This window comes from Nannospalax galili, unplaced genomic scaffold (assembly GCF_000622305.1).
Source record: "Nannospalax galili isolate Female #2095 unplaced genomic scaffold, S.galili_v1.0 scaffold668, whole genome shotgun sequence".
In the NCBI taxonomy this organism is placed as follows: Eukaryota; Metazoa; Chordata; class Mammalia; order Rodentia; family Spalacidae; genus Nannospalax; species Nannospalax galili.
The window spans coordinates 1,259,541-1,277,106 of NW_008358090.1; the positions used below are offsets into that span (position 1 = coordinate 1,259,541).

At 45.9% G+C, this 17,566-nt stretch overlaps 2 protein-coding genes across 4 annotated transcripts in view; one reads left to right on the plus strand and one right to left on the minus strand.

The window, feature by feature from the left end:
* Window positions 1-4,504, minus strand: part of Ift140 (intraflagellar transport 140) — a 107,983-nt gene extending 103,479 nt beyond the window's left edge. The window contains exons 1-2 of the mRNA XM_008856181.3: window positions 3,608-4,504; window positions 2,989-3,019 (exon numbers count right to left, since the gene is read on the minus strand). The gene's annotated coding sequence lies outside the window, so the exon portion shown is untranslated. The remainder of the gene's footprint in view (window positions 1-2,988; window positions 3,020-3,607) is intronic.
* A 136-nt stretch (window positions 4,505-4,640) lies between these two features.
* The window catches only part of Cramp1 (cramped chromatin regulator homolog 1), a 65,382-nt gene continuing 52,456 nt past the window's right edge, over window positions 4,641-17,566 (plus strand). For 2 of the 3 annotated variants that reach the window (XM_008856188.3, XM_029557765.1), the window contains exons 1-2: window positions 4,641-4,916; window positions 6,519-6,859. In XM_008856188.3, coding sequence (XP_008854410.1) covers window positions 6,520-6,859 — 340 coding nt within the window. In that variant the 5' untranslated portion in view covers window positions 4,641-4,916; window position 6,519. Of the gene's footprint in view, window positions 4,917-5,243; window positions 5,262-6,021; window positions 6,127-6,518; window positions 6,860-17,566 lie in introns of those variants that run through there. The other variant, XM_008856189.3, reaches the window with a different exon arrangement.

A 17,566-nucleotide genomic window follows, 5' to 3' on the forward strand; every position in this document is an offset into this window, starting at 1 on the left:
AGAATTGTGGGTCAGCTTGCCATTATTTTAAATTATTCAACCTTACATCTACTATGACATTTACTATTAGAACAAAAGAAAATACTAGTAAGGATGTAGAGAAATTAGAATCCTTGTGTTTTGGGGAATGTAAAATGAAGCTGTGAGGAAAACAGTACAGTGGTTCCTTAAAAAAATTAGATACAGAATTACCGTATGATCCAGCAATTACACTTCTGGGTACATACTCTCAAAGAATTCAAAGCAAGGGACCTAAACAGTTCTGGAGACAGATGTAGTGATGGCTGTACAATATTGTGAATGTGATTAATACCACTGAATTGTACACCTTTTAAAAAAATATTTAAAAAATATTTTATTATTTTTATTTTATCTGTATGAGTGTATTGTCTGCATGAGTAGCCAGGGTTCTTAACTGCTGAGTCATCTCTCCAGTTCCTGAATTGTATACTTTCAAATGGTTAAAACAGTAAATTTTTTTCCCTAGTGCTTTGGATTGAACAAAGGTCCTCTTTCATGGTGGGGAAATGTTTTACTATTAAGCCATGCCTGCCACCCAATGGTAAACTAATGTTTTTGGAATCACAATAAAAATTATTTAAAAAATAAAAGAGACCTGCAAAGCTCTGTCAAGATAGTAGGGACTAGACTATGCTGTTTGCTTTTAGCAAAATAACAGCTGTATGAGAGAGCCATTAAGGCTCAGTTTCTATTTGGAGAAGGAAAACCTCTTATAATGAGAAGCTGGAAGACACATGGTGACAAAGGAATTATCAGTGTTCAAATGTGAGCCTTTTACTTAGAACTACTGGCCCTGAATATTTAAAGTCATAATTTTTAAAGTTATGCTTTTACCACTATAAAAAAAGCAATAAGCTGGGTGTGGTGACACATGCCTTTGATCCCAGCACTTGAGAGGCAGAGGTAGGCAGATCTCTGTGAGTTCAAGGCCAGCCTGGTCTACATAGTGAGTTCCAGGCCAGCTGGGGCTACTGGGAGACCCTGTGTTAAAAAAAACCAAAAAAAAAAAAAAAAAAAGCAATAATGCAAGGATCCTGACAGGGTGGTCAGATGTCAGGTATGATCTTCAGACTCTCAAATGACTGGAGTAGCAGAAGGCAAAGTCAAAGTTGTCTCCTGCGCACAGCTGTAACTTGGGGGACATCTATCTACATTGGTCAGGGTTTCTGGTTTGCAAAGTTCTTAAGAAAACCTTCAAATTAAACTGTTAAAAACGAAAAAGCTGGAGGTGGTAGCACATGCCTTTAATCCCAGCACTCAGGAAGCAGAGGCAGGCCAATCTCTGTGAGATCAAGGCCAGCCTGGTCTACATAGGGAGTTTCAGGCCAGTTGGTGCTACAGGGAGACCCTGTCAAGAAAAAAAGGAAGGAAGGAAGAAAGAAAAGGGCCAGGGATTTAACTCATGGTAGAACACTTGTCTAGCATGTGGTGCAAGGCACTAGTTTCCTAGTAGCACATGCACAGAAAACAAAAACAACAAAAACCCATACTAAATCAAAAGATAGATGAGTTAAAATAGCAAAGGAAACAAAATTAGTATTTAACAAGCCCATGAAAACATTTCTCTAAAAACTGACTGTTTAATTTTTCTGTAATGATGAAGAAGGTATTGTCACCTGAACCTGGGAGTGGTGGCTTGCAACTGTAAAGCATGCACTCGGAAGGTTGAGGCAGGAGAATCACAAGTTCTAGGCCAGCATGGGCTAAAAGTGAGACCCTAAAACAAAATTGCAAAATTAGACCAGATTTCCTTTATAATTTTTTCCAATATCATTTTGTAAAAAATAATGAATACTAACAAGGAATCATTATTTTTCTTCCTTCCTAGGTCTTTTCCAGAGGATTATGTACCCCTAATCTCCCTTCTTTCTCTGTGCATGTGCATGTGTGTTTGCATACCTGTGTTAAGTTTGAATCTGAGTTTTGAAGCAGTGTTTCTTCACTATGTTGCCTAGGCTGGCTTTGAACGTTCTATATAGGTTAGATTGGCCTGCAACTCTTGATCCTCCTGCATCTGCCTCCTGAATGCTAGACTTATAGGCAAGCACTGCCATGCTGGGCTTTTTGGTTTGTTTTGAGACAGGGTCTTGCTATGTTGTCAAGGCTGGTCTGGTACTTTAGGGCTCAAGCAATTCTCCCACTTCAGCCTACACAGATTATAGGCTCCATGTATCATTTTGCTGTGCCACTGAGGTATAACCCCCAGCTCATCCATGTATCATTTTATCTGCCATATTATTTGCTCTGAGAAACACAAGAGCAAGACCAAGCCTCTAGAACAGAATAGTGAGAAGAAAAGAACAACATGAGGCTCCCAGATGATGAGAATCCCAGATGAAAAGGTTTACCAACAAGGAAAGATGGTCTTGATGCTGTATTAAAGAAGCAGTTTAGGGCTGGGAGTATAGATCAATGATAGAGTGCTTGTTTAGCATATGTAAGACCCTAATTTCAATTCTCAGCAACAGAAGAAAAATAGAATTCCTGGGGCTGGGTTGATCGTTCACTCTCTAAGTGCTTGTGGCTGTGGAAGCATGAAAACCTGAGGTGGATCCCCAGATATCTCTTTAAAAAACAAACAAACAAAAAAACAAGGGTTACAGGCTAGCCTGAATGGGTATACTGTTATAAAGTGTACTAATTGTTCATCCTTCTTTCATCAGCACTTAGGTTTTTAAGTATTAGCTACATACTTAAAAAGCTGCCAAAGTTAGGGCCAGGTGTGGTGGCGCATGCATTTAATCCCAGCACTTCTGAGGCAGAGGCAGGCATATCTCTGTTAGTTCAAGGCCGGCCTGGTCTACATAGGGAGTTCCAGGCCAGCTGGGACTACAGGGAGACCCTCTCTAAAAGGCCCCCCCCCAAAAAAAAAGTTGCCAAAGTAAACTCTAGGAGGCAGATGCTCACAATAAGATAGTTACTCAATAACAATTTGTTAATGTCTTTATTTCAGAAACAAGTACTTACCCTTCCTTTCCTTCAAACAAGCTTCAGGTATCTAGGATGTAAAACAAAAAAAAGGAAAAACGTTTCAATTTTTCTAGTCAACTGATCCCCCTCCATCTACACTCCTCCAACGTTTTCTGGGGCAAGGGCCTCCATTAAACCAACTTTTGGGAAAGAATCTGTTATGTTCATTCTTCCTAGGGGACATAGTAAGTAACAAGGCCTTAAGAAGGGGTACTTCGCAACAGTGCCAGCAACACAAGGATGGGCTCCAATGTGAACTTTGGGGGTAAGGCACCAAGTGGCCACCCTACAAAGTCTGTAGTAAACCACCTGACGGTTGACTAACCGCAGGATGCTTTGGCTTTCCAGTTCTCTCCCTGTCCCATGGACCGCTTTGTACTGCCCATTTCGCACCAAGTGTATCCAGAGGGACCTGCAGGGCAACTCTAATAGTCTGGCAGAGGGCCCTAGGACTGTGCTGGTAGGTGACAACGAGTCAAGCCCGCCCCAAGGACGGCCCAATAACTACAGTCCTGATCACGGAGGCCCCGTCCTAGCCTCAGCCCCTGTCCCACCGCGTTCCCGCGGGACCTCCTACACCCTAGGCTCCCAAGCTTCTCAGTCGGAGGACTCTCACCTAGGCTGATTTGCTGCGTGGTGGGTGTTACCGGGACGACGCTGCTCCAGGAAAACCACAACAGTCGAGGGAGAGCACTGCGCCGCTCAGACCTCCCGAAGAGACTGGCGGCGGAAACAGCCGGAAAGAGTCGAATACGATTGGTACTACTCGGCACGCCTCGGGGCCCCGCCCCAGAGCTACGGAGCCTGCTGCCTTCTTGAGGGAGTGAGGAGGCTACCGCTACCAAGGGCAAGCAGCTCCAAAATTTCCCTTTAATTCTAAGTATCTCAGGCAGGGTTTCGGCCAGCCCCTCCCGAAGCTCCACTGCGTTGCCTCACAGGAAAGGCGGGGCTCGAGCGCTTCCCTGAGTCGTTCCGAGTATCAGAGGCTGCTCCCGAGTGTGGCGCGGAGACACTTCAGGAGACAGCAGGAGGCCGATGCTTGCCGAATCTCGGGGGCTGTGTACACTTCAGCAGGCATCAGATCAACTTGCCGCTCGTGCAGCCTGAGAGAAGGCGCAGTGGCACAGTCCCGGCCTGTGAGCGAAGGGGAAAACTGGAGGGGCGGGCCTCGCGCGTACGGGGCATGCTCATTTCCAAACGCCCCTGTATAAACACTAGGGTTGTTTAAAACACTGCCTCATCTCCCCGAAGAGAAAAAGCGACAGTGGCTATGGTGCATTAATTCTCCTAGACCTGTCCCCACCCGAATTCGCGCGCGATTCAAGACGCTGCACAGAGGCGGCGATTTAGTCTCACGTATCCGTCAACACTATCGCAGCCAATCACAGCCAGGACGCTGATCTTATTGGCTATCGTTTCGCCAATCCGAAGAGACGCACGACCCGCACGGACGCGAGGCCGCCGTCACAACACGCCTCCCGTCGTGGACCCGCCCCAGGGGACTGTGCGTGTGTGCGTGCGCACCCACTGCTGACCAATGGTAGCGCTGATGGTGGGGCGCGCCCGCAGGAAAACTCCGGCGTGCTCGTCTCCGCGAGCGGCGTCCGCACCGCCCCGCCCCGCCCCGCCGGGGACTTCGGGTCTACAGCGGCCGCCGTAGCCGGAACTGCAGAGCGGGACGGCCTGGGTCTAGGGAGGGCGAGCGGCCGCACTTACCCGCGCCCTCAGCCCTGTCAGCCGCGCGCCGGCCTGCGAACCGGACGTGGGAGGAGAAAGCTTCTGCGTGACCACATCTGACGCGTCACTACCAGCCCGGCGTCGCGGCCTCGCCGCAGCCGGAGCTGCCGGGCCCGGCAGTTTCTGCGGGCGCCCGCGGAGGCCCGGGGATCCGGGAGCCAGGTTGCCGCGAGGCGTGGATGAAAAAGGTGACGCCGGCAGCGGGGAGGAAGGGCTCAGCTCCGGCCTCGCGGAGGTGCTGCGGTCAGCTCGCGGCTCAGCAGGCTGTGCCGACCGTCCGGCGTGCAGCCAGCGTTCCGCTCCTCTGGGAGGTGGGAGCTTCTCCCACCTGAAATGGGACAAAGGATTTGAAACTGGCGTAGAGCCGGAGGTGCCCGCGCCTCCCACGGTCAGGAAATGACGGCTTCAGTGACGGACTCCTGTGGAGTCCGTTGCCTCTGCGGAACCGCGGGAACGCGTCTGCCGACGCGGCCTGGCGCGCGGTCGAGTAGGTCCGGTCGGACGGACGCGCTTTGCTTGGTGGCGTTGTCAGGGTTGGTGCTGGGGGTGGGCTTCATTTCCCGGTGCTGTGACAAGCCTCTGGGCACTTGGGATTTGGGTGAGGGGGACAGAAGTAGGTAGATTGGGAGAGGAAGAAAAGTCTGTGGCATGGCATCCTTTAGCATACGTATGTATGTCTAGTGTGGTTCTGTGGCAGTGTTTTCTCAAGCTAACATTTGAAAGATCAATTCCAGACAGGAAACGTGCACACCGTTTCTTGGCAGCACCATTTTGTGTTACTGGGAGTTTTACCCAGGTCCTGGTCTTTTGGGCTGGTCCTTCCCCTGGATGCTGTTTCCTTGTTAGCGTTGGTACCTTGCTCTGTCTGGTTTTCTTACTAAATAGGACTGTTCTCTTCAACTGTTGTGTCGAGCTCAGTGTCACGTCTGCTGAGGAATGTAGTGTTTCTCTTTCCTGCTTCATCACGTTCACAGCACTGGCCTTGCCTGAGCTTAAGATAGTTGGAATGTAACAGATCCTTAGTTTATTCCGAGTGGACGTGTCTGGGCTGTAAACAGTTGTAGTCGTTATATTTTGTTTATCGATATCTCACGTGGCATTGGGTAAGCAGTTAATGCAAGAATTTTGTTTGCAAGATTTGTTTACATAGTTCTTTTCCGAATCTTGCTATGGAACAGGAACATAAATAAGAGTGTTTGCTGTCACTTTCCCGGGTGTCCCTAACCTGTTTCATGCAACAGACTCTTTGTTGCACGAGCTGTGTAGACGGTTCATCCGGTATCTCTCACCCAGGAAGGTTCCCGGAGTGCGGAGCTTGACTCTCTTGCATGCCAGCTTCGGAGGGAGCAGCGGCCTCGACCGGTGGAGCTCCCGGGGCTCCACGGCCAGAGGGGGCAGGTGCGCGGCCTGGTTGCGCGCGTCTTGGGCCAGAGGAGGAGAGGCCCGGAGCGGCGGGCGGTGCGGGGAGCGAGGCGGCGCTGGCTGGGCCATGAGCTGCATCCTGGTGGGGTGGGTGGCGGGACAGTCGGACCCGTGGGGCTGAGGCCGGGCCGGGCCGCTGCGCCTCCCAAGGCTCCGGGCCGGGTTCGCGGGTCTGGACTGGGGGCATCCCAGGGCAGCGCGTCGCGGGCAGGCGGGGCGGGGTCCGGGTCCAGTTGGGCCCAGCGCGGTGCGGGCCCGCGGGCGGGCGACGGGCGGCGCTGGAACAAACAACGGCCGCCATGTTGGGAGGCCGGCGGTAAACTTCTGCCCGCCACCTGCCTCATCGCGCCGCGCTTCTCCTGCCGCAGGATGACAGTGAAGTTGGGCGACGCCGGCAGCGGGGAGGAAGGGCTCAAGAAGCTGGGCAAGCGGACGGCTGATGAGGAGTCCCTGGACGGAGAGGGGCCCGGCGGTGCGGACGCGGCCGAGGACAGCAACAGCACAAAGAGGGACGGGCCGACCCCGCGGGCCGCAGGCGTTCGCGCACCTCCCGGAGGGCCGCCAGCGCAGTCTCTGCCGCAGGGCAGCCCCCAGGACCAGCACCACTTTCTCAGGTCTAGCGTGCGGCCGCAGAGCAAGAGGCCTAGGAAGGAAGCACCCTGCGCGGTGGGCAGCGGCGGTGCCAGCGGTTCTGGGCAGCGGGGAAAAGGTAGGCGACCCTATCCTGCGGCGGCTGGCGGGATCCCTTTGCGTGGCACTTTGCTGGGGCACGTGTCTTCTTTCTCTCCAGAGGCTGTTTGCTTTTCTATTTACACCAGGTAAGGGGGGGCAGTGAGTGTCCTTTCTCTGGGCGAGGGAAATAAATTGCCAAAGGATCCCTGATGGCTTTGCACGAATGGCCATTTTAAACTGTGGACAATAGCTCAGGAATGGGCAGCCAAAGTACCTGTTCTTGTTCTCTCTCTCTCTCTCTCTCTCTCTCTCTCTCTCTCTCTCTTCACCTCAGGTTGTGGGAATGCGACAAAGGAACTTGAAACTTATGGGGGTAAAACTGATGACAAATCCAAAATGAATGATCAGTGATGGCAGAAACTAGCTTTGGCTCATTGTCCTCTACTAAAGTGTTTTTGGCTTGAAAGTATGAAGGACACAGAAATGGAACCCTTTGAGTTTCAACTGAGGTATACTTCCTGCTACAGAAAGGATCTCCTCTTGGGTGGTAGGTGATGAAAGCAATAGTGACCTGCTGTCAGGGATCAACACAATGATGCTGTTTCAAATATAACTGCTTTCCTGAGGCCTCTACCAAAGCAACAAAAAAGTAAATGTCGTTTTGGTTCACATGCCCATATTTCCTTGTTGTCTTCTTTTGTCTATTTGTATTTGAGCATTGTGCTTTTTTATTAACTATGCAGGAAATTTTCTTTAATAGTCTTGTGTTTTTGGACCAAGTTTATGGCACTTTGTTTTTTAAGACAAGGCCTCACTGTGTAGTCCTGGCTGGTCTTGAACGCACAGAGATCGACTTGTCCCTGTCTTCCAAGCACTGGGATTAAATGCCACCTTTATCTGGCTATGTATCCCAGGCTGGCTTGGCATTCATAATGTAGTCTTAGGCTGGCATTGAGCTCAGAGCATTCCTCCTGTCTCATCCTCCTGAGTGCTAAGATTACAAGCTTGAGCCACTGTGTTTGTAACTTTTTTTTGAGACATGGTCTCCCTGTAGCCCCAGCTGGCCTGGAACTTGCTATGTAGACCATGCTGGTCTCAATCTCACAGAGATTCCCCTGCCTCTGCCTCTGGAGTGCTGGGACTAAAGGGATATGCCACCATACTGGACAAAGCATCAAATGGAACATCAGTTTCCACTTAGTTCTGCACTTATAGCGTTTTAACTATTTTAATTTATTTTTCATTTCATGTCTTTGGGCCTGGTAGTTTTAAGAAGAAATATTCAGAGCGGGGTGTGGAGTCCTAGCACTTCATAGGCAGGGGCAGGCTAATCTCTGTGAGTTCAAGGTCAGCCTGTGAGACAGAAAAAAGAAAATATTCCAGGCATGGAGAGATGGCTCAGTGGTCAGGAGCACTGATTGCTTACCCGGGTTTGATTCCCAGCACCCACATGGTAGCTGACAACCATCTGTGACTCCATTTCCAAGGGACCACTGACCTCAGCAGAAATTGCACTAAATGGGTACACGTACATGCAGGCAATCCACTCATACACATAAAATAAAACTAATTAACAAAATATTTATAAAAGAGAAAATATTCCTGGAGCTAACAGACAACCCACTTTGAAGATCTGTCCCAAATCTGTCCCATTAAACTCACTTTGCCTCATTCTCAACTACAGGCCTGGCCTCTAGATTCTTGGCCTTACCAATTGAGTCAGAATTTTGATGTAAGTAAACTCCTTTAAAGATCTAAATGTGAGGTAACTTTTTATGTCTCAAGCAATTAAAGGTTGCCTCATAGTTTATTTTGGTTTGAGAATTGCTGATTTGTTAGGAAAACATGAGTTTATAAAACTACTTGGTTTTTTTTTTTTAAATGGTGTTTTTGAGACAGGGTCTCCTGTAACCCTAGTTGGCCTGGAACTCTATGTAGACCAGGCTGGCCTTGAACTCAGATCAGAGAGCTCCTGTTGCCTCTGCCTCCCAAGTGCTGGATTTAAAGGTGTGCACTACCACACCCGGCAAAACTACTTGTTTTGTAAAATAGCTTTTCACTGGAAGATACAGGTGTGCTTAAGCTCCTTGGGTATTTGCTAAGCTTGTTTAAGTACTTTTTGGGTGCTTTTTGTTTGTTGGTGGTTTCAGATGTCCTGGACACAAATTCCTCTAGATGTTGCTTTGACCTTCTCACTGTGCTCTATTTATTCAAATTTGTCTTTCCATCAGAACTGTCACCTCTTGTCAAAGATGGAACAGTAATGACTGCTGGGGCCTCTTGAAGCTTGGTTGCTTAGAAGAGATGTGTTGTTGTAAGGGCACTAATTTGTACATGGTTTCCTGTACATAGATGAAGGGGTGCTAAAACTGGTGTCCAGAGTATTGGAAGTGAAGTGATGACAGGAGGTTTGTTTTTGTTTACCTGGTAAAGAGGTTTTCTAGTTAACCTCTCCCTTAGATACTGGTGTTTCTGGTCCTGATTCTTGTCCTATTGTGTGACTTAGAATAGTGTTTGACTTTTCATTCTGCTTTAATATTAGTAAAATGTGGCTTTGTTAAAATTTGTGTTCCTTGTGGTCTCCATTTTCACATTTTAGCAAGCAAATACTTCTAAAGTAAATAATAAAGCTAAGTTGTACCAGTGCTTCTGGGAGGGGAGTGGGAGCATTTTTGCTTTGCATGTGTGGCCTCTTGATGGCTGCTATTCCTGCATGGCCTGCAATGACCCTTTGAATGCATTTCACCATTCCCTGGACATCCTCAGTAGGACTTTGGAGAGACCTCTGCTCAGTTGCTGTTTCCATTGCCAGGAGAGGTGAGGTGTAAACACATGACTACTGCATACCCACGTTGCTTGGCTAGTCTTTGGAAGTGGTTCTCTGGAGGAACATTTCTCTTACACACTGAAAATCTCCATCTTGATTGGCTAGCATGGGTCAATAGGAAATTAGAAATACCTGCATTTTTTCAGTTTCTCACTTTGGGGGGGGGAAAATAACTTGCATGTAAATTGTGCCTTCTTTCTTTGAGGCTGTAAGAGTAGACCCTTTATATATATATATAAATGTTAAATATATATATATATATTATTTTTTTTATGTGTATGAGTGTATTGCCTGCATGTATATGTGTGCACTTGTGTCGTGCAATGCCGGGGAGGTCAGATGAGGGCTTCAGATTCCCCCAGAACTGGAGTTAAGGATGGTTCGTAGCCACCATGTGGGTGCTGGGAATTGAACCCGGGTCCTCTGCAAGAGCAAGTCAGTGCTCTTAACCGCTGAGCCATCTCTCCAGCCCCATAAATGTTAAGTATAAATAAATGTTAAACTATTTTAATGTATGAATAGTTTTCAGTAGACAAATGTGATCTAGATTTCTGAGAATGATGATGCTCTCATGTATTACTTCTGCCACTCTCTGCTGTGGTGAAAGGTCAAAAGTTGCTGGTTCTTAAACTAGACCATCTGCAGATGCAACCATCGTCTTTGCTAAATCCAGTACATCTGCTCCAACGTACTGACACTTCATGGCAGTAGTGATATCTATGTTGATTCTCAACTTGCTAGAAAAGTCATTGTCTACTTATGTATCTTTTCCTTTGGTCTTTTTGAGACCTCCCTGTAACCCCAGCTAGCTTAGAGCTCACTCTGTAAACCAGACTGGCCTCGATCTCATAGAGATTATCCTGTGTCTTCTTCCTGAGTGCTGGGATTAAAGGTGTGTGCCACCATGCCCTGCTTTCATTCATGTATCTTGATACACTGAGAATTCCATTATTGTTAATAAAGCCTTAGTGGTAAATGCTATAAAGGAAACTCTATCCCCACTGGCTGGTGTCTCTGCAGTTTTCAGGAACCTTGAAAAGGGCATTCAACTCTTTCACTAAACTCAAGGGTTTTTTCCAATTCAGTCGTCTCACTTTTAGAAAAGTCTTCCTTTATGTAGTCATGTGTGTTCTATGGTCACTTCTGATTGCCATCTTTTATAGACGCCTGGGTCACCCAGCTCTGTGTATGAAAGAGTAGACTCTTGTTGATGTCGGTGAAAAATTTTTTCTAGTATGATTCCACCATTTTTTTTGTTTTTTTTGGCCTTTTTTGAGACAGGATCTCCCAGTAGCCCTAGCTGACCTGGAACTCACTATGTAGACCAGATTGGCCTTGAACTCACAGAGATCCGCCTGCCTCTGCCTCCTGAGTGCTAGGATTAAAGGCAAGCCCCGCCACGCCTTGGCATTCCGCCTGTTTTTTTTTTAATTTTATTTATTATTTTTATTATTTTATGTGCATGTATGTGAGTGCACCAGTGTTGTGCAATGCTGTGGGTGTCAGAAGAGGGCTTCAGATTCCCCTGGAACTGGAGTTGAGGACGGTTCGTAGCCACCATGTGGGTGCTGGGAATCGAACCTGGGTCCTCTGCAAGAGCAGTCAGTGCTCTTAACCGCTAAGGCATCTCTCCAGCCCCGATTCCACATTTTTTTAAATGATAAAGGGAGAGACTACTTATTGCCCATGTGCCAGGCATTTTTCATCTCTGTAACTTTGCTTTTGAATGGATGCTGAAACTGTAGTTGTTTCTATCCTGAGCTTAGATCAAAAATACCAAATCTGCTTAATCTCTCAGCTCTGGCACACTACCAGAGAGACTTGAGGACCCTTTTATGACTGAAGTTCTGAGACTGCCTTTTAGAATGTAGGCTAACACCTGCAGTCCTCTGACGCTTTTCCCTTTTTGGCCAGTTCATGGTCCAACTGACCACTGAGTAAATGAGTTTATCTCTTAGAGCCTCAGTTTCCTGTTTATAAAAGAGTATAAGGTGTTTTTTAAAAGATGCTTTCTATACATTTCACCCGCTACAGTCAGCCTTCCATACTGGAAAGGAATTTGAACTAGTAATCAAGGGACTAGCTGCCACTTGAGAGCTGCATGTGTGGCAGGGAGTGAAGTTGTTCACCATGCTTGAACTGTAGGTTCTTTTTTAAATGAGTCAGATAAGCTCATGGCTGAGACTTGCACTTACCTTTACTGTTCAGGGTTGAAGGATTCAGTTGTATAGAAGGGACTTGAACCTCGTGTGTTCTCAAGAGAACTTTGCAAGGTAGATTTGCTGAAATCAACATACTGTTCTATATCAGGTGAATCTCTGCTTAGCCTTTGCCTCTGGGAAAGCTCCAAGCAGGGAACGCTCAGAGTGCTACCCTCCTCCATACAGATGGGAGCTGGGGTTTGGACCTGATGCTGCTTTATCACTCTGCTACTGTTCTCAAGGCTTTTCATCAGGCATTTGTACCCAGTCTTGTACTTGCTGGCTGGGCTACAGTGGTGTGTGCTATGAGGCTTCTGCGTCTACACTTCAGAAGGAGACATGTCAAAGCATCTGAAGACCACAGACTGGAGCTGTGGTTCTTTTGTTCAGTCATATTTGGCAAATGACATTCACTAAAGTTAAACACAGTGAGAATTGGTGGAGCCCGCTGTGGTTGTACATAAGCAGTGACATCAAGCTATGCCAAAAGCCCTGAGACCCAGGGAGAAGAGGAAGAAAGGGGACTCTGTACTGCCTCTAGTCCTACTCTCTCTGGTATGCAGTATTGTGGAAGATTGACTACCTGAACATTGGTCCCTATCTCTGATATGTCCCACCTGTACTCACCTGGTCAGGAGCATCAGGGCCCAGAGACTGATTGTGATGGTGCCATTTAAGACAGACAGGGAAATATTGATACACAAAGATTGTTTTGTTTTTGAGACAGTGTCTTCTCACTCAGTAAGTAGCCGAAGCTGACTTTGAACTCATTGTAGGACTGCTGCCTCAGCCTCCTGCATGCAGGTGCATTTCACAAATGTTCTTGATAAATTATAAAGTTCAATAATGTACTGCATTGTTTTATGTTGAAAGAGGTTAATAAGTAGGTAACACTAGATTATTGATTCGAAGGCTGAGCTAATTTAAAAATACATTTATATGTGTGTTGCTAGGATTGATCTCAGGGCCTTGCATATGCTAAGCAAGTGCCCAGTCACTGAACTACATCCCTTATTTTCTTTAAAGGGTGAGATGAATATAGTTTCTGTGGTGCCTGTCTTGGTGGAATTGTCTTTTGCTAGTGAAATAGACTAGCATTCTGATTTTTCTACCTTATTCTGGATTGTACAGAGACATGAAAGACTCTTAAGAGAAATGATTTCAGATAACAGAGTCAAAAATTGAAAATTAATATTGCCATATATGGAGATGGAAGCCTTTGTTAGGTTGAGTAACCATGGTGATCTTAGCACTAAAGAACAATATAAAATAACACCTTAAAAAAGGACATTGGGCTGGGCGTGGTGGCGCAGGCCTTTAGTCCCAGCAATCTGGAGGCAGAGGCAGGCGGATCTCTGTGAGTTCAAGGTGAGGCTGGTCTACATAGTGAGTTCAGGTCAGCTGGGACTAAAGGGAGATCCTGTCTCAAAAAGACAAAAAAAAAAAAAAAAAAGACATTGGGGGCTGGGGAGATGGCTCAGCGATTAAGAGCAGCACCTGGCTGTTCTTTCAGGAGACCTGGGTTCGAATTCCAGCACCCACATGGCAGCTAACAACTGTCCATAACTCCAGTTCCAGGGGATCCGACAGCATCTTCTGTTCTCTGTGAGCATTGCACTACATGGGCACACTTACCTACCTGCAGGCAATACATGCATACACATAAAATAAAAATAAAAGAAAAGACATTCTCAAAAGAGTTTGTAGTTCTTTGGGAATAACAAGCATTAACTGTTGAAGACCGTGAGGAAATCCCTGTAGTATTCCATGAGGAGGGCATGTGTTTTTATAGAAACAGTGAGATATTGGTCTAGCCTTTTCTTTATTTGTGGAAGGGGTGTGAGGACAGGAGGCTCATTGGAAGAAGGCATTCTCTGTTGAGTTGACAGTGAGCAACCCAGGGATGAGAATTGAGGCTCAAGTTCGTCTTCAGAATATGGAGGAGGACACATCTTAAAGCCTGGTGCCTGGTGACCTTGGAAGGATCTCTCACAGAACAGCTGGAGCATATGGATGGCATCTTTGGGGACTTGTTGAATGACCAGAGTTAGGGACAGGGATCCTTGTTCATTTATTGAATACCTGCTGTGTGAATCAAGCAGTAGCTTTATAAGTGAATGATGACGGGGCTGAGCCAGTAGGAGGCATTTGGAATTGTCTGTTGAGATGACAGTCACTGGGGACTGGCTTGCTTATAAAAATTTCCTTCTGAATGACCTTGGTAGGGGTGGCACCCCTTAGATATGTTTGGGGATCTATAAGCACAGCTGCTTGAACTTGATGTCCTGTGTTGGCAGAGACACAGAATCCAAGGTGCCCTTCTTGAACGCTTGCCTCCTGCCTCAACTGTGCATGCTGGCATGTGTCCCATAGCACCTGTGAAGTGTCCCTTTCCTCACATGCTGTTGACAAAGGTCACAGGGATGCTTCCCTATGCTAGAGTTGAGAGTGGACAAGCCTGGAGACACTTCCATGAACTGATTATGAAAATGCCTGAGAATAGACCTAGTGAACAGGAGGCTTGTGGGTCTCCAGGACAGTCAGTCATAGTATCCCTTGACTTAGCTGATCTGCTATTCTGGGTTACAGTAGTTTCTAGTTCTGAGAAAGAAGCTCACAAACCACAGAAAGAACTTTGGGACAGTAAGTTAATGTTCTTTTATAAAATGTGGCAGATTGTAATGGTATTCTTTGAAGATTACTAAATTTAGTGACAGATTTGTGTTCTCTTTTTTTAATGGTACTGGTGATTAAACTCAGTGTCTCATGCATGCTAAGCAAACATTCTGCCATGAGCTATATCCCCAAACTCAGTCATGAAGTTTGTAAAAATGTATTTTTATTTTTAAGAAATAGAAATCCTTCTAAGTCCTGATTCCTGCCATTCGTGAACCCTGTAATTTTGGACAAGTCATTTAATCTTGATTTCCTTATCTTTCACAACTAAGGGAAGAACTTCAAGGTCAAGTTTCCTCCATTCCCTGGTTCTTGTAGGTTTGTGTGTAATAAAAACTTCAGCTACCAGGGCTGGAGAGATGGCTCAGCGATTAAGAACACTGGTTGTTCTTGCAAAAGACCCGGGTTCGAATCCCAGCACCCACATGGCAGCTAACAACTGTCTGTAACTCCAGTCCCAGGGGATCCGACAGCCTCTTTGACCTCCTCGGGCATTGCACAACACGGGTTCACTTACCTACATGCAGACAATACATGCATACACATAAAATAAAACTAATAAATTTAAAAAAAAAAAAAACCCAACAACATCAGCTACATGATGTTTTGGCCAGGGAAGAGCCAGGTGGTGACAATATAGCATGGAGATATGCAGCAGCTTGGCATAGGGAGAAACCTCGATTTGCAATGGAATGGTTGGGTTTAGGCTTGGTTCTCACTGCCTCACTGATGTTGGAGCTTTCATGCTCCTAAGGTGGGGTCAATATTCATTATAAAGACAAAATGGAGCCATGTATTCGTGTATTTTCTTTTTTTAATTATTTTTATTTATGTGTATGTATGTGTGACTGCTTGTCTGTATGTGTACCACTTGCATATGGTGCCCACAGAGGACAGAAGAAGATGCTAGATCCCCTGGGACTGAAGTTAAAGGCAGTTGTGGCCTCCATGTGGGCACTGGTAACTGAGGTTCTCTGCAAGGACAGCAAGTGCTTTTAACCCTTGAGCCATCTCTTTTAGCCCTACATTTGCTTGTGATTTGAAGTTGAAGTCACAGTCGGTTGCTCCCAGGCCTGTTGGGTACAGAGTAGCTGTGTAGCACTGAGGAGCTACTGTTTCCTTAGCATCCCTAGTTGAAAATTGGAGTGATTTTTGTCTTCCTAAGGTAATTTAGGAGCAATTTATCTCACTTCTAGAGATAATAGTGGATTGTGGGAAAAGAGAAGGAGGATGTTGGAATTGGTAGGGCACAGCTGGCCAGGAGAAGCCCAATGGTAATAAGTCAGCTGGAAGATTGCAGCACCAAAGGATCTGATGACCTTTTCTGGCCTCAGGTATCTGTACAACATGTGACATGCGCTCAAGTGAGCACACACACACAGAATAAAAATAAAAATAAATCTTTATAAAATATATAATAAACCTAAACTGCCAACATCCAAGCTGAGTTACATAATCCCATGGAATTGTTTCCCCTCCTGATCTTGTGGCTGCCTGGACACTGCAGCTTGATACCATTGTCCATCATCGAGAGAATATTGTATCAGATTTACAGGCGGGAAAAAGATTGAGATCTCAAACATGTTTTCATATCACATAAACTTGAAAAATTCTAAATTGAACCATCATAAGTTGGCAACTGTCTGTAGTATGTAGACTACAGCACACACCTTGGGCTAGACAAGCTGTTGCAGGGAGTCAAATCTCTCACTTTTCTCTGCTACTGGCAGCCCCTATGTATTTTCTCAAGTTTTGTTCAGAGATAGCCTTTTCAAGCCTATGTGGATTAATTGTCTCTTTGTTTTTCATCTTTCATGCTCTTCTGTGAAGCTTCTTTTTTTTTTTTTTTAGCCTCCCCTGTGAAGGGAGACCCTGGGGGAGGAGCCCTGAAACTATCCAGAAAGAGCTGTATTAGACTGATCAGAAAGTGAATCTCAGTTGGAAAAGCCATAGTTATTTCATGAAAGCATTTTTACAATTTTCTGAACTAGGCATAGTGGAGCATACCTGTAATGCCAGCATTCAGGAGGCCGAGCCATGTGGGTAGCCATGAGTTCAAGTGCAGCCTGACCTACAGAGTGAGATTATCAAAGCACAAGAAAAATTCTGTATTGTATATTTGCTTTTTGTAGGATTTTTACTTCTGTGATCTTTCTTCCTCATAAGATGGTTTCAGATTTGGAAGGTTTCTTCGCATCCTGTTGTCCTGCAGTCTTTTTTTAAAAATATTTTTATTTTATGTGTCTGAGTATTAGGCTCATATGTCAATAAGTGCATCCATGTCGAGCAATGCCCACGGAGGACAGAAGAGGCTGTCAGATCCCCTGGAACCAGAGTTACAGACAGTTGTTAGCTGCCATGTGGGTGCTGGGATTTGAACCTGGGTCTTCTGCAAGAGCAGTCAGCTTTCTTAACCTCTGAGCTATCTCTCTAGCCCCATCTGATGTCTTTTCTAAAAGAGTCTAGCTTTTTTGATTTATTTATTTTTATTTTGTATGTATGCGTTTTTGCCTGAATATATGTAAGTGTATCATATGTGTGCAAATGTGTCGGGGCCATAAGAGGGCACTGGGTTGGACAGTTGTTAGCCTCCATGTGGGTGCTAGAAACTGAACCTGGGTCCTCTGAAAAAGGAACCAGTGCTCTTAACCACTGAGCCATCTCTCCAGCCCCTTATCTGATGTATTTATAGATACCCCTGCTCTTTTGTGCTACTCTTTGCATGGACTATCTTTTCTATCCTTTACATATAGCCTTTGTGCTATTCTTAAAGTGTTTCTTTGCAGGCATCATTTAGTTTAGTCTTGTTTCTTATTGTCAATTCTATGCCTTTGGATTTGAGAGTTTAATACACTGACATTCAGATTAGTATTTCTAGGTAAGGACTTTCTCCTCCCATTTTGTTGATGTTTTCTGATTGTTTGTTGATTCTTTGTTCCCTTACTCCTTTCTTGCCTACCTTTATGATTTGATGATTTTCTGTGGTGCTAAACTTTGACTCTTCTTGATTTCTTATTTACATATGTCTTGTGAATTTATG